The following is a 16,018-nucleotide window of genomic DNA, read 5'->3' as shown; positions in this document are numbered from 1 at the left end:
GACCAGCACGACGCGCGGAAGAGTTGTTGGTCGCTCCTGAATTAAGGAGCGCTCGCAGTGGTCGCCGGGCACCGGCGACATGAAGACTGACAATGATCAATCTTGAATCGCTCGGCGTGGTGGTGGCATGAAAGTGTGCATGCAGCACAGGAGGGCTAGGAGGTTGGGCTGCCACCGGGGGACCCGGACCTCCATTCCAGCCAGTAGGGCTCCCCGCACCTACTGACCCTGACCGTTTTTTGGCTGGTCAGAACTCACGGGCTCGGCATCGACATGCGCAAGCACTGGAGCTGGCGCGCGGCACTCCGCCGCGCGATGACCGACCTTCCGACAGCGGAAGCAGGTGAGAGAACGATTGTTCCGAGCACCGCTTCGACGCATTACATGACGCTAACGATTGCTCGTCGCATCGATAGCGTCGATGTCCATGGGCTCGGGCGCAGAATCCCGAGCCGAAGCAGGTAGCGCGTGAGCGTATGACGCCGCGACCACGTAGTCCTCGCGTAGGGCGAGGGCGAATGCCTCTTCGAGCGTGGAGGGGTCCGATCTTGTAAGGCAGTAGCGCGTCATGCCTTCGCGCATACCGAACACGAATACATGAACCTGAGAGGCCATATCGATCGGCTTAGACACGATGCACGACGCGAGGTGTCGTGTCTTCTGGACGTAGTCGCGCATAGTCATCGTGCCTTACCGAAGGGCGAAGAAGTCTGCCCGAATTCGGGATTCATCTTGCGGCGGCTCGAACGCGAGCCGAAGGTCACTCTGGAGGGTGGCCAGAGTGGGGAAGACGTTGGGATCGACAACCAACTTGCCGAGAGCCCATTCCTTGGCTTTCCCAGACAACCGCGAGAGGAGGAAATGGACCTTCGCGGAAGGCGCCTCGATCAACCTCGAGGCGATGGCGATGTCGATCTCTCGAAACCAGCGATTCAGCGGAAGTCGATCTTCTCCGGCACCGGAGTAGGTGGACGTCTCTAGCTTCACGACGTCATTCGTGGAGATACGCGAGGGAGTTGACACTCGCCGATTCGCATCGGCGAGCTCGCGTTCCATGAATTCTTGTGCCGCAACGCGCTGCTCGTCGGGCGTCGCTGAGCGCAGCAGCGACGTGACGACGGCTTCTCCGGACAGGCGGTGGAGAGCTTCCCACTCGATCCGAGTGAGATGGAGAAAGGCAGCGTAATCGAGGTCTTGGCTCATGTCGAACTTGGCCGTTGGAAGGACTACAAAGTGCTACCAGGTGTAACGGGCCAGGTATTTACTCCGTTACTTGCTTACACTATAGTGTTGAGGAAGCTCGCAATAGGACGACTGAGTCTTAGGTTTAAGGAAAAATCAACTCTGACTTTATTTTAGGACCAAGGCCACAGCCCTGGCCACTCAAATACACGTCATAGTCCAATTGGCTAATAATGGGTCTGGCTCCCCATATATCAGCCAATGGCATGACAGCATTTCAGCACACGCTAGTCGTGTGCTGATGCACCTACTTTTGTAAAATGGAGGGGCCCATTACACCAGGAGACAAGGTTTTACTCCGTCGCGACGCTGGTGTCCAAGGGAAGACACTGCCGCTTTTCGACGGCCCCTACGAGGTCCTAGCCGTGCAAGATACAGGAACGTTGACACTTGACAATGGTCGATACATCGAGAAGGTCAACCTTTGTCGAGGTCGTCCCTGCAAGAATCAACGTGGAGGAGACTGTGATGAAGCACAGCACTGACGTACTGTCTTATCCAACAGCATGCAATGGCGAGCGAAGCCATTGAGTACATGGATGTATACAAGCTGCATCGGCAGAGAAAGTTGAAGCAGGACTTCCACAGGTGCAGCATTCATATGCTTGAAGTACGGGCATTCAAGTAGATTGTAGGAGAAATGGTAGCAACCACTTGTAGGCGAGCTAGGAGCAACTACTCGTAGGACTTCTCCGACATCTAACTAACTCAGCTGTCAATTTACTACAAACACAGCAAGTAGCCACACCAACACGCGACACTGCGTGACGCTGACGCCCAGGCAGTCAAAGCGGTGTCTGAGGCCGATTCCGGTACGCCGGGCGAGCGATCAGAAGGAATAATAGGGCTGTCAAAATGCCGACGAGGCCACCCGTCGGGTCTCTTGACGAAGAAGTCGTAATCGGAAGAAAGGAAAAGGTAAGAAGGCTGAACGGTTGTCGGAAACTTGTAAACTGAGCTGCTCACTTGTGTTCGCGCCGAGCTTACCTCGACAACGATCACTAGATTCCTCGGCGGAGCAAGCTACAACCCGAACTGTATCTCCTGATGATGAGCGAGGTTTGGTCTTGCCACTCCTCAAGCCTCGGAAACTACGCCCAACGAAAGGATACGTTTCTATTATAGTGTACCTATGTAAAATTTTGACATGCATCAGACATTGGATTTGAAATTGTCGGTAGCATGCTGCCAGGAAAATTAGGAGATCGCTCCTCTCGCTACCGTCCTAGCTATGTCAGTCAGGTATTCTGTGTGCTACAGTAACATTATCCGAAAGGAAATGTATGATAGCTGCTCCCTCCGCCACGTGTAACTCAGCTGGTCGTATAAAAATTACACACTTGAAATTAATCCGCAAAACTATTGTGGTTCGTCTTGATGCTGGTGCATACTTAAGTAATATCGACTCCAGTCACCAATCATTGCAGTCGCGACGTCGAATATCTTCCTCGTGACTCACGAGTCGTGAGCAACATTGACGTAGCATTTAGAGGATTAATGCCAGCTGAGACATGAAACATGCTAAATCTCTTTGTAGAAACAAAAAGGACGACACGTGGCTTTTGTTGCTTTCATACTGAAGCCCACAGTTTGCGGCTCTGCAGGACAGGCCTGCTGCAACGACAAATAAGAGTTTCAGTACCAGTGCTCGAAACCCTACTTTAACTCTTATTTGTCGGCAATGCTATAAAGAAGTGGTTTAACACAGCTAAATTCTAAAAATGAGTGAGGAAAAAAAACAATAATAAAGTAATGAGTAATAAGCGGAGTCGAAACGTGCGAGCTCGAAAACATCATTCTGCCCTGCGAAAGCTTGGTTCGTGAGCGCTTTGAACCTTGAGCATTTGCCGAACTGTGACTCTGTCGGCAACTGCTCAACGGAACTTTTGATGGAGATGCCTGGATTCAGGAGTTCATTAGTCCTCGGGACTAAGCAGCGCTCGAAAGCGTGTCTCGGCCTCGGTAAAAGTGGTTGACAATGTAAATGTTGATGAACGTGTTGCGATAATATCCCTATTTTAATATGCATTAGCTTTTACAGCGTTCATGGCTACTTTTAGCTCAGCGAAATGTGTACTAGGACTTCGTCACACTATGAGTCGTGTACAATTGCTGACTGGCTCTCCCATAGAACACGCCCGCTTTTCTAAATCTGACAGATTAATTCTAAATCTGAAAATAAAATTAAATCTGAACAAACAATGTTACATGTGTGTACCACATTATTGACACTTATTGATTTGGCGCGAGACTCACCAGGAAACAAGCCCGCTTTCCCGCCCAATTGAACACTACCCCGTAACAACTACACTTCGTTTTAGTATACGAATTGAAAATACGCCCGCTACGGCCCCCTCTGCCACACAGTTTAACTCATTTTGCAGTCGCTTTGGCGGACCAACGCGCCCAAGTCCGCCATCGAAACCAACGCAGGCTCGTCCTCCCGGTTCTCCACCACGATCGGCTGCAGCAGTGCAGTCGACACCAGAGACCGAGGGTCCGGTATGCTCCGGACCAAGTGAAAGACCTCCACCACCACGGATTGCGACGACACCGCGTCCACCAGTGTCACGTTCGTTTACACCGTCACAGCCTGAGACTTGGCTAGCCTGAGACTTGGCCGTGCGCGGCGCCAGAACCACCTCCGCAGTCTTCAGCCACCTCGCATCGCTCGACTGCAACTCGCCCGACACTTGCCATTCACCACCGTTCTTCACGCGGTGCAGCAGCACGAAGTCGCTCCAACGAGGAACTGCCAGGCTAGCCATGCTCACGCTCTGCACGTCCAGAGCGCCGACCAGCAACGCAGACGCGCGATCCAAAGCCACAGACACCAACTGCCTCGGCGGCAACGATACCGTCTCGTTCACGAATACCATCGAGCGCAGCGCCACAGACAGGTCCAGGTCGCGACGCCGCCATGAGATCGCACCACCCAAGTCAGCTAATTAGAAATGAATAAATCTAGTTCGTCAAATTAGTTGTTCTTTAATTTAGAAACTTATTTCTTAAAAGCGGGCGTGTTCTATGGGAGAGCCGCTGGTCTCATTCGCATCGGAGATCACATTCATAAACAGCTATTAATACACTTGCTCTAGAGTGGGCATTTATCGCCTCAGTTAGGGTAATCGATGTATTACACTACCTTATGCCACCAAGCAAAGTAATATGGATGCGTGAAATACAATACATGTCCGCTGTTCTCTGCAACATTTTTTGCTATTCTGTGAGGGTCTATAGAGAGACCTTTGGGTCACGTTTTTGGGTACATCATTTATAATAGTCCTTTTCTGTTTTCTGGCACTGTAAGCTAGAGTAAATATTATAGAAATTTAAGTACTAACATGTACTAATAATTTCTCTACCATAGCTACATCATTCAGATTTGCGGCCCGCAATCCGCGGGCTACTGGCTCACGTACAACAACGGTACGTGTACGCCTCTCGTCTGTCCAGTTTGCGACGGCGGGGAAACGTTTTTAAGGCTTTGAATCCAAGATTTTGACACGGCCTCATTGGTGTTGGCATAACGATGTCGGTATTACTTAGTAGAGCTATTTAAAAATAAAACCAAGCTAAGACTTGGCGTGGACAAGTCAATAAAATGGACTTCAAACAACTTGCTCTTGACGATAAAAAAAGGGAGATGCAGTGAATCCACTGCATCTCACTTTTTTGAGCCGATTCAGTGAATCGGCTCTCAAGAGTGAGTTTCAAGATGTGACAAATCTCGAAGGCGAAGTGTGTACCGGTACTGCATAGTGTGCAGATGCAGTTAATGGTCTGAGTGTCACATCAGCGGCTCATTGATCAACCCCTCCAGCCTGGAGGTCCGTACTGGAGTTCACTGGACACCACTGTCTGTGGATTGGAGCCTCTTGTGACGCAACTATGCGCTCACCGGTACATCTCATCGTGGCTGTGGCCCTCCTGGCGATTACGGGGGCTTCTCAACCGACCACCACAGAGTCTGTGGCTGTGCCAGACGTTGTATATTCAAGATACACCGCTGAAATCGCTGGCGACTTCGTCTCCAAGAGGAAGTTGAGAGCCGACAAGGCAGCGGACCAAGTCGTCAGTACGGAAGAGAGGGGGGTCACAGGATTTTATCCAGTGCCAAGAAGACTCAATTGAAGCTGTGGCTCACTCAAAAGAAATCAGCCGATGCCACTTTCAAACTCTTGAATCTTGAACACAAGAAAAAGTTCATTTTCGGAAGCAAGGAGTTCCTAACGTGGGCGAAATACGTGACCAAGCTGAAAAAGAATAATGCGGACGCCTCAATGATCAATACGTTGCTGAAACACTACGACGAAGGAAATCTAGCGAGACTGATAGCGGGTACAAAGGGCCTGGATGTGCATCCCACGCAAAAACTTGCGGCCAACTTGCAGGAGGCGCAATTTAATCAGTCCTGCTACCGTCAAGAAGAATCTAGAAAAGCTAGATCGGGGAATCTGGATGATGACATCGTACACGCGTACAGGTATTTTATTGGTGCAGCTTAACATTTAAGCTGCGCGTGTACCAGTACATAAATGGGGTAAAGGTCGAAAATATCAAAGAAGGTGCTTAACGGCTCCGTGCTAGCAGCAACACTCAAAGGAAAATATGAAAATCGTAAAATTTTACTTCAGGAGTAATTTTCGAAGGAGTACAGTAGTACTGTAGCTAAATGTACCTGGGTCTTACAAAGCTTGGAATCTGGTCGATACCCAGCTCCCACTCGTAGTATTTCTTGTACTGGCTTACGATAGATTGTTCCCGAGCGCCGGAGGTAGCCACATCATCGATCTTAAAAACTGTCATGAGGACGTCTTGTGGTTCCATATTGCTCTTAAACCATCGCTCGAATAACGCGTCCTGGTAGATGCCGGCGTTCAGCTTTGCTTCTGGTATATCCATTGCCTTTGATACCATAATAGCAAAATCTTTATCTCCACCAAAGCCATTCCGTAATACTCTGAAGATATTCGTTGAATCGTGATGATTCTTGATGCGAGAGAACTTAATGTAGTCTTCCAATGTAGTCAATTTACAGCTTATCAGAGATCGAGGCCCGTCGTCAGCCATCTCGAGAAGCTTGAAAACGTCTTTAGCCGATTTACCCGTAGTAAACCAGTGCTCAAATTGGCGAAGGTGTAGATCTGCTTTGGTACTCGCAGCCAGTTTCGCGTTTACAAGCGCCGTAGCAACAACATTATCGCCATAATGACCCGCAAGCGTTCCGAATAGCGACACTTGGTTATTCGGGTATTTCTCGTTAAACATGTCGACGTACTTGCTCAATGTCTTCAAATTGGGGTCGGTAAGAGCGTCATCCACTCGCTCACTTATCTTAAGCGCCACGAGAACATCAGCTACAGGTGTGTCTTTGCTCAGCCAAGACCTCAACTTGACAGCGTCTGCTACCATCGCAGTAGCACCCTTGAATGGAGACAGGATTTTGTTCAAACCAGTAGGCGCTCTCTCTTCAGCTTCGTTTGTCGTCGATAGTATCGCCGTTGGGACAGCATTATCTTCGCCGCCCATTCGGAAGACTGAAGCAGTGGTAGCAGCCACTAGTAGAGCGGTGGTAGTCAATAGTATTAGCACCACGTTTGCTCGCATTGTGAGCAGCAGTCTACAAGAGTCTTGGTCCTGCAGAATAAAAAATGATACACAGTGCGCTACCGGTACTGTACATGTACATTCTTACAGCTGTCACATCTATTCGGAGAACACAAAAACAGTTTGAACTTGTTTAAATTTGTATCCCGTTGTAACTGATTCACTCCAAAGATGACAATTAAACCCCTGCTTTTTGTAACGGGGTAAAGGTAAGGTAAGGTATTCCGTGTAACGGGGTACAGTACTTGTACCATTTCCGTCATCTTTCTTACTATACCGTATGTGCTGTGAATTAAAAACAGTACATCATCACCATCCCGATGGTATTGACGAACCAAACATTGTCCTCTGCTTTCACTTAGATTTGACAAAAGAATTCAGAAAAAACTTCGTATTATTAATACAGTGGTGCACCCCGTATTCGGCGGGGTGGACCATATAGAGTCTACGAGCTGCGAATATTTATAGAGGAGCAGATGGAATCCAAGGTACTACTTTGTATTACCTTAATTAAGTACAAATCATATATCCATCTTCGACACAATACCAGTGTGATTCCAGCAGTTTCGTATGGTCATTGTCGATACGTCTTGCCAACCTTCTGAGCACCACTTCATCGCTGTACAAATATTGACAGGGGTATACGTCTCGCCTTTGTAAAACAGAGACAGTGTCCATGATGGCCTGGCTGCCTTCCTGCACAATGTTTGCTTATTGGCGAAATTCAACGTAGAATAGGCGGACGGGCGACGTGCCATGGCCTATTGCGACAAAATTTATAATGAGCTGTTGTGTGGTGAAGTGATTAAGCTGATTCATCGTGGCGGAAGTGCGGCGTTTCATCCCTCCTTGAGGTTATTTGGTCCAAAGGAGATGGGCAACTCATTTGCGCAATGCATGTGGCCCAATCATTAGATTGTGCAGGTTATTAAGCCATACCGGGGCCGAAAACGAGGTGCACGACTGTAATTAGATATCACTGATCATTCTCCCACTCCTGTAACACAACTATTGGAAAATGTATGCCAGCGTAGCCAGAATCAGCTATGATTTCTTAAAATTGGATAGACAAGCGCAACTAGCAAGCCATTCAAATAGCAGCAGCTGACAGCGCGTTTTGACAAAAAAATTGTAAGACCAAATCGCTACGGTAATTCTGACCCTTTGATTGGCTTTAAATCAATGCAAAACTGACAGTCTTCTACACCCAAACTCGGATTAAGTGACATGCAAAGTCGGAATATAACTTCGGGTTACGTTTGGTTACTTGTGTTTATTACATTAAATTGCGAAATGTGCAAGCAAGGCCGATTTTGCCGCAAGCAAGGCCGATTTTGCCGCAAGCAAAGTCGGAGAGATACCAGCGCGCCAAACCGAGAGCCGCGCGCGCCAAAATGAATGGACGCTAGGTGGCTTTGTGGCGTGGATCAGCTTCTACGATCACTTTCCAAGCGTCTCCTAAGGCCCCAGATGCCCAGCCAAGCCGCCCGCCTGTCACCTCACACCCCAATGGAGCGCCTGCGAGTGCTCGACGCGTACCGTGCTGGTCGCCCTGACTGGAAGATTGTCGCGGCAAGCAACGGCTTTCCATCGTCGGTAGCATACGACTTGGTCAAGCGTGATCGTGCCAATGATGTAAAGCATGGAGGCGCACGTGCAAAGTCAACTAAGGTAACAGACGAAGTCGTGGCGATTTTGGAGAGCTACCTGAACGAGAACTGCACGTTCACGTTGAAGACGATGGTGAGCATGCTGACCTTCGACACTGGCATCTCGCTGTCTACCTCCACGGTTAGCCGGTACTTTAGGGGGCTTGACATACACAGTCAAGCAAGCGCGAATTGAGCCCTCAACCTGCAACAATGACGTTAACAAGGCAAAGCGCCAGAAGCTCGCGAAAACACCCCTGAAGCACCATCGCAAGGGCAACTGCATAGTGTACTACGACCAGACAAACTTCAACGTCTACTGCATGCGAACCCGCGGTCGTGCTAAGAAGGGAGCACGAGCCGTCGTGGTTTTGCCTCCGTTTAAAGGGCCAAATCTGCAGATTCAATGTGCTGTAAATTCGACCATCGGGCTTGTGCACCACCGCCTCCAGCGAGTTAGCATTCAGATGGATTGCAACGCTGGATTTGCCGAAGAGGTATACCAAAAGGTGAAAGAGTCTGAGGCGTTCCGTGAGAACTTCCGCGGCAAGAAGATCGTGATCGTGCTCGACAACGCGCCTGCTCATAGTCAGTCGGAAGAGCGTGTTGTCGCGCACGCAGACCTGAAGCTCCTGCGGCTGGGCCCCTATTCGCCAATGTGCAACCCCGTCGAGGGGTGCTTCATCGTCCTTAAGTCAAGAATTAAGAGCGAACTGGCTGTTGACCGAGAACAAATTTGCGATAGACGTCGCGGAGTGCACCGCGATGAAAATGACGAGCTAATCACTCTCGGAGAGCGCCAAATGCAGTTCTTGGAGCGGGCAGATCGAGCAAGCATGCGGTGTATGACGCCCACGTTAGTGGGTCAGATGGAATTACACTATCGCGATGCTGTCATTGCCGCTAGGGACCTCGAGGATATGCAGTATGGCAGATGAGCTGGTCTCTCTCCGACTTTGCTTGCGGCAAAATCGGCCTTGCTTGCACACCTCGCAATATAATTAAATAAACACAAGTAACCAAACGTATCCCCGGAGTTATATTCCGACTTTGCATGTCGATCAATCCGAGTTTGGCCGGGCAAAGGTGTAGACAAGATTTTGTGTCATTGCTATGGCAAGCCACGACCATCCCCCAGCTCTTCCAAGTACACCTCAAGTTTCTGTCGCTTCTCGAGCGGCTTTCACCACCGCTTTACCTGGTTGCCTCGACGCTGACCAAGTCCGAGGTGCTTGCACTGCTCCTAACACCAAGAAAGCCTAGCGTAGCTATATCAAGGGAATTGACACTTGGATTCGAGCAACGCAGGAATCACCTGATGAGTTTTTCGAGGCGAACGGAAATATTAACGTATATGTGGTTGCCCATTTCGAAACATTCCTACTTCATAGGCTGAACAGTGGTACCATCAAAGTTTCTACACTAAGTGAATACCGCTCTGAAGAATATTTATCGACAAAAGCGGTTGGACTTACCTTTATAATACCCAAATGACCTCACAACATTTTCCAGAGGGCTGAAGCGGGTAGAAGCAGAATGATCAAGCTGGATGTGCGCGCAATCTGGCAAAGAACCACCTACATAATTTCTGTATATTCAGCTAGCTCAATGCACTTTGGGTCTTGATGACAACGGATTTGATCGTCTGTTTTTACTGTCGCAATGGAACTTAATGCGTCGCTGAAAATCAGTGGAAACTCTGCTCACTTCACATCTACACAGTGCGGATGATAGTATTGGATGTGGCTTGCTCAAAACAAAAACAAACCACGAAGGAAGTGGACCCAAGGACCCCTGGCATATTTACGCAAGCCCCTTGGACCATCATGTTGCTGGGTGCTTGCCCTCGGTGTCTACCTAGCGTCAAATCCTATTCTGGTGCCTGAAAAACGGTTTCCTGGCTCTGACAAGAAGTCTCGCTTTTGCAAGGTCCTCGGCAAAATTTTACGAGCAATTACTGGGGAAAAGGATTACGGCACACATTCCATCAGAAAAGGTGCTGCTACGTACGCACGTAGTGGAAGCACAGTCTGTCCTTCAATTGTGAGTAATTGCTTGCGTTGTGGCTGGTCCTTCGGGGTGTACAAGATCGTTATTTTCGGTACGAAACTGCGGGGGATCAATATTTGGGGCGAGTTGTGACTGGGATGCCACGGACCAGCGCGCAATTTGCTGCATTAGCGCCACACCTCAAGGATTCGAACGATGTGTTTGTACTGGACTTCATCTCTCTAATGTTTCCCAGTATGCAAAATGATCTTCATTATTTCTCTGCTTGGCGTCAATCGTTCGACACACGGATTATTTACGAAGTAAAATATCTCGACGGCATCCGTTGTTCTCGTCGTATGTGTTTTGTATTCTCGAGGTGAGTGACAAACTGCAAAGTATGCCCAGCATAGTGCAACATTGCTGGATGAGGCCTACTGGAATTGCACCCCATATCGAGCTGCTATCGCAGCACTCGGAAACACGAAGAGGTACTACAGAGACTATCGGACGTTCTGATGACTGGCTTTGGGAAACTGCTGGAAGTAAGATCCATCGGCACTTGGGACCATAACCCGAGAGACACTTGGCACAATGATCCGGTCGTTGCCACAAGAGGCAGGGTTGTGACAACGACAAGGCTCGGTCGAGCATACAAACTCTCCACGACCTCCCCAACATAGTGCCCACTATTAGCCTTTCGATGGTCGATTCCACAAGATGCCGGAGAAGTTCAAGTTTCCGGAAGTGGACGCGCTGAATGTGTGGCGCCTTCGGTGGTTGTTCAACCAAGCCGCTAAATATCATCCATTTCGGGCTTTGCATCCTTGTGATTTCTCTTTAACTAGCCGAAAGATGTTTTCGAGTGGTCTGTCTTTGTGCGGCACATTTCCGCTGGTGTAGAAGTCTTTACTAATGTTGACATGCAACGACCTGATAATCAAGAGCAAGCAGATCGTCGTTACTACATCGGAATGACAAAGGTACGATTAAAGCCTTTAAAGCATCCGAAAGGCAATGCCCAGAGCGAGCTGTCACTACACTGCGCACGATTTGTGAAGCCATTCACGACGCAAATCCAGAGGCCCGCTCATTCCTTTTCCCAACAAAAAGCGAAAGAAAACAGCTAATAGTAGTAAGTAAGCATCATAACCACGCTCGTGTTTTGCCACTCCTCACTTGTGTGACGCACACATGGCGACAGTCTCGCTCCTGGATCACAGTCGAAAAATGGCAGCCTGTCGGCCGCCCTACCGGGTCATGGCGACTTCCCTGCGTCGCCTTTGGAGGAGGCGGCGGTGTTATGACCTTCCTCTCGTCTTGAGCAACTCGAGTAGCGAAAACACTGCTTGCGAGTGCGTCGGGCACACTTTGAGCGGAGGTGCTCGGCAGCCATCACCGCTACATGACATCGAAAAAACTTGGTCTGTGCTGCGGGGCTGCCGTAGCTTTAGCGTCAGAGGAAGACGCTCGACTCAAAGAGTCAATAATACTAAGTTCCTTTTTCAAAGGACACGTACTGCCCACGACCAGGACTCAAAGTTAATACCTCAACTTAATGCTTCCAAACCAGAAGTCTTTTATTTACTATAATTGCGGCCAAGCCGCCTAGGGGTAAGTGTATCTGTTTAACTATATAGCATAGTTAAACCTAATCAAATGCATAACGTGTGGCTTTCGGCCAACGTACTGAGAGACCTTGTTAGCTCTCCAACTTATGTACTGAGAGTTTGTTAGCTCTCCGGGCACTTCGTACCCCTGTGTGTTCCACACCAAGTAACCCCGTTATAAAGCTTTTAAAACGTTTTTATGGCCAATCAAATGCCGCAACTTCAGCGGTATCACTTCAGGTTACGATATCTCGGCACAAGGCATTGATCAGTGATACAGTATTTTGTTGGTGATCAAGCGTCGGACAAGCGACAGCATCTATCCTCACAAAAATCTGCTCATACAAAAATCTGGGAGCACAGATTCGTATATTATGAGCTCGTCCATCTAAATCTTTCGGCTAAACTAAATGTGATCTGAACGTAGACCAGGCACTTAAAATTATACCGGAGGGTGATGAAAATGACCAGAAACGACCTATTTCAAGACATCCACCCAGCTAAAAATAGTTAGCGGATTGTTGCCGACTATATTCAGCTCATTTGATTTTTGTAAACGGGTTGGCTATCGTGTTGTTGAGGTTTAGTTCAAACTGCGAAAACTTTAAAGCGCCCGGTTACGCACCCATTTGAATAAGTGCTGGGAGAGTGCCTTTTACTAAAGGTCGCTCAGCTTTTTCGGTATGTAATTACTGTACAAGCCATTTTAAAAATTAATTCAATTACGACCGATTTTTTTAAGGTCGGAGCAGTTCATTTCCAATCGCACACCGGGGGTGGGGGGGGTCGGCGGAATACACAGTACAAGCGGTGATTGTGGAGCAACCACGGGTGAGTTTGAAATACAATACTGTACGGCTTCAGTGAAACCGCATGCGCAGTATATTGGAAGATGTGAAGTAGAGGAAGTATTATCCCGGCCAAAAAGGCTTGGACAAAAATGGTAATATATTTTATCTTAAATTAGAGGAATGTAACTCCGCAACCGTAGAGCCGATTTCGTTGTGTGTCCCCTTAATAGATAGCTTGGTGTCTATTTATTCTCGTAAGAACTTCACAGCATCTAATAATGTTCACTACTTTTCAAATGGTCGCCGGTAAGAAATTGACTGCTGCTGAGAAGTACTTGGTTGTGAAGACCTACGAGTTCCTCCACCAAAAGAAGGCCTCTGCACCGCATCTATGGAAAGGAGGAGTTCGTTATCATGTCAAAGAGTGTTTAGGCTTTGCTACGGGCACCATTTTAGCTATATGGGCGCACTGGTAGCAGCACCACGACAAGAATTTCACCTCGGTAGGCTGTACTTCATATCATTTCAGTTATTATTGATATTTATCATTTCAGTGGTCGACAAATTAATTATGACAGATGGAAGGTCCAAAACCATCTGGGAGACATGGAGAAAGCATACAGCCTCTCGTGCGTGAGTCGGTGTCAAGAATGAACAAGAGCGGAAAACCTGTTGCAGCACCACAGTTAGCACAGCTTCTTAAAGAAGAGCACAACATTGTGGTATCAGTGCGCTCACTACGTCGCGTGCTTAGGAGGATGGGAATGCGATTTATAAAAGGAAGGTCTCGCAATATTATGGCAGAAACGACGGCAAATGTTGCGTTCAGGGCGCAATATTTGAGAAAAAAAGTTTTAAACCTGAACAGACGCAATTTTCCAGTGCGCCCCGAGGTTTATCTCGACGAGACTTTTTGTGTGGGTTGATGCCTGAGCTACGCTGTAAAATCTACGAAGGTTTTGCATCGCTCACGTCAGATACGTGGGTAACTGCATACACACACGCACAGAAATACGAGACAAAATATCTGCAGCAAGGTGATGAATGCGAAATTGCATCGGAACCAGAGGGCAGCAACGAGGACACGGAAGAGGATGACGCCGTCGATGACAATGAAGCTGTAGCCGATTAGGAATATGAACGGGTGACCCGTTGTATGTTCTTTACACTCTAGATATTCTTTTGACGGGTTCTTTTTAACAAGTTTATAATTTTCTAACAATCGTCAAATTGCGGTAATATTTGGAATTTATCCATCCGGTTCTGAAAATCCCCACCTGTTATCCCGGCTCTGCCAATGAATATGCATGCATGTTAGTACGTGCCAAGCCCACAATTGCAAACAATTCTGCAAGATATAGAGCCTTTTTTAAACGGCCGATTGGGAGATCAATGGTTGCAGATACGCAAAAATAGACCTCAAAATCGGAATCTACGCCCGATTTTACCCCTTATATCTAACTATCGTTATGGGTTTTGTGAAGGGAAGGGTTACCTTTTTTGGACCAAAGTTTGTCCAAGGTTTGGTGGCCGGGATAATAGCAGCGAAGTAGGAGCGAAGCAAATCGTGTCGAGGCTTGACTTGTTGGTCAGGAGGAAAATATGAAAGTGATTTACGATGGGGCTCACGTAAAAATCAAACCACTGGCTGCCCTTACACATGCGGGCGATGGCGTGCTCCCGCTCGCCCCCATGTCGCCCCATCTTGTTCTCGTGGTCTCTCTTGGCACCACTGTACTGCTTCTACAGTGATGGGCGCAGTTCTTGGCTGCAACTCGCTCACGTAGATTGGGTACACATGTACAGCAGTCGCCAGCTTTTTGTTCGCTGGTCACGAACTTCAACGTGCGTATATCCAAGGCCACACGCATTCCGATAGTCGCGAACTCGTCGTCATCATCGGTTTGCTGAATGTCCAGGACCTTAAGTCGATGAACACCGACACAGGTACGGAAGTACTCAAGCTTGATTCTGCATTACGGTTCGGTGAAGTGATCTGCCACCATCTCGTTAGTGGGCAGTATTGCACGCGAACTTTGTGGCTTGAGACCTTCTCGCGCAGCCAATAGTACTTCGTGTTGATGTGACGAGATCGCTGGGCGAATGTCGTGCTCTTGGTGTGGCGTTGCGCACATTGGTTATCCTCTATGACCAACATCGATTCCTCAGCAAATCACAATCCGAGCTGAGCCCAATACATCGTGCACACCGCTGCTCAAAGTAATGTATTCTGCTTCAGTCGACGAAAGCGTTACCATGAACGATTTCTTGGATCCTCACTCAACCAGATTTCCGTTGTAGAAGATAGCATACCCGGTCGATAAGCGTGACTCTCTTTCCGTGGGAAACGCTGCATTTCATACACAACGAGACCTTGATCGCCCTGACTCTTGAGCGCCAAATCAAAATCATGATTTCCGTTCAAATAACAAAAACACGATCGATGCCCTTCTTCACAGCAATTAACGAACGACCTGTTTATTGAGCAAGTAGACGTACAGTTGTAGTCACATCCGGTCTACTGATGACAGCCAAATCGAGCAGAGCTTCAATGGTAGGCCGTGGCCGAAATAAACACTCTTCTCGGCTCTGGAGTAGCAGATCTATGTAGCGCTCCTCCGTGGGTGTCGGCGCCGCCTTTGCTTTGTCCATACCAAAACGTTCAAAATGTTGAGATGTACTTGTGCTGGCTAATACAAACTTCATCTCCAGTAGGTGACCACTGCAATTCGGGCCCTAGAAAGTAGGTGATGTCGTCAAAGTTGATTATCTCGTACTCGCTCTCCATGACCGACTGAAATTGCACCGAATCTTTGTCACTCATGGCAAAAGCCAGTACGTCGTCCACATACACAACAACAATCATCAAATCAGCATTGGAACTCTTTAGAAGCAGACAGGAGCTTGACGAAAATTCAAACCTAACGGGAATGAAGATAGGTTCTCGAACAGGCGCGCGACGCCAATTTTAGACCATACAAAGCTTTAAGAAGACGCCAGACGTAGACAGCAGGTCCCTCGTATCCTGCCGCAGGCTCGAGGTAAAATTCCTCGTCTAGTCCCGAGTTCAAGAGCGATGTCTTGAGGTTAAAACGATGTCTTGATGTTCAGCTGTAGGCGCTTCATG

The 16,018-nt window shown here is 48.3% G+C and overlaps 3 protein-coding genes across 3 annotated transcripts; 1 reads left to right on the top strand and 2 right to left on the bottom strand.

Moving 5' to 3' along the window:
• Window positions 1-3,171: 3,171 nt before the first annotated feature.
• Window positions 3,172-5,151, bottom strand: PITG_21649 (uncharacterized protein; the record flags this gene model as incomplete). The annotated part of the gene is made up of 5 exons (XM_002894853.1): window positions 3,172-3,255; window positions 3,645-4,186; window positions 4,583-4,603; window positions 4,914-4,996; window positions 5,144-5,151. The coding sequence occupies 5 exons, from the start codon at window positions 5,149-5,151 to the stop codon at window positions 3,172-3,174; spliced, it is 738 nt and encodes a 245-aa protein (XP_002894899.1).
• PITG_23206 (secreted RxLR effector peptide protein, putative) lies at window positions 5,134-5,376 on the top strand (the record flags this gene model as incomplete). The annotated part of the gene is made up of 1 exon (XM_002894854.1): window positions 5,134-5,376. One exon carries the CDS (start codon window positions 5,134-5,136, stop codon window positions 5,374-5,376), a length of 243 nt encoding a protein of 80 aa, XP_002894900.1.
• A 95-nt stretch (window positions 5,377-5,471) lies between these two features.
• Window positions 5,472-7,290, bottom strand: PITG_21648 (RXLR effector family, putative; the record flags this gene model as incomplete). The annotated part of the gene is made up of 3 exons (XM_002894852.1): window positions 5,472-5,498; window positions 5,935-6,803; window positions 7,257-7,290. The coding sequence occupies 3 exons, from the start codon at window positions 7,288-7,290 to the stop codon at window positions 5,472-5,474; spliced, it is 930 nt and encodes a 309-aa protein (XP_002894898.1).
• Window positions 7,291-16,018: the final 8,728 nt, after the last annotated feature.

This window comes from Phytophthora infestans, genomic scaffold, assembly GCF_000142945.1.
Source record: "Phytophthora infestans T30-4 supercont1.385 genomic scaffold, whole genome shotgun sequence".
Lineage (NCBI taxonomy): Eukaryota > Oomycota > Peronosporomycetes > Peronosporales > Peronosporaceae > Phytophthora > Phytophthora infestans.
Note: the sequence above shows the minus strand (reverse complement) of the source record. Positions and strands in the feature narration are given on the sequence as shown.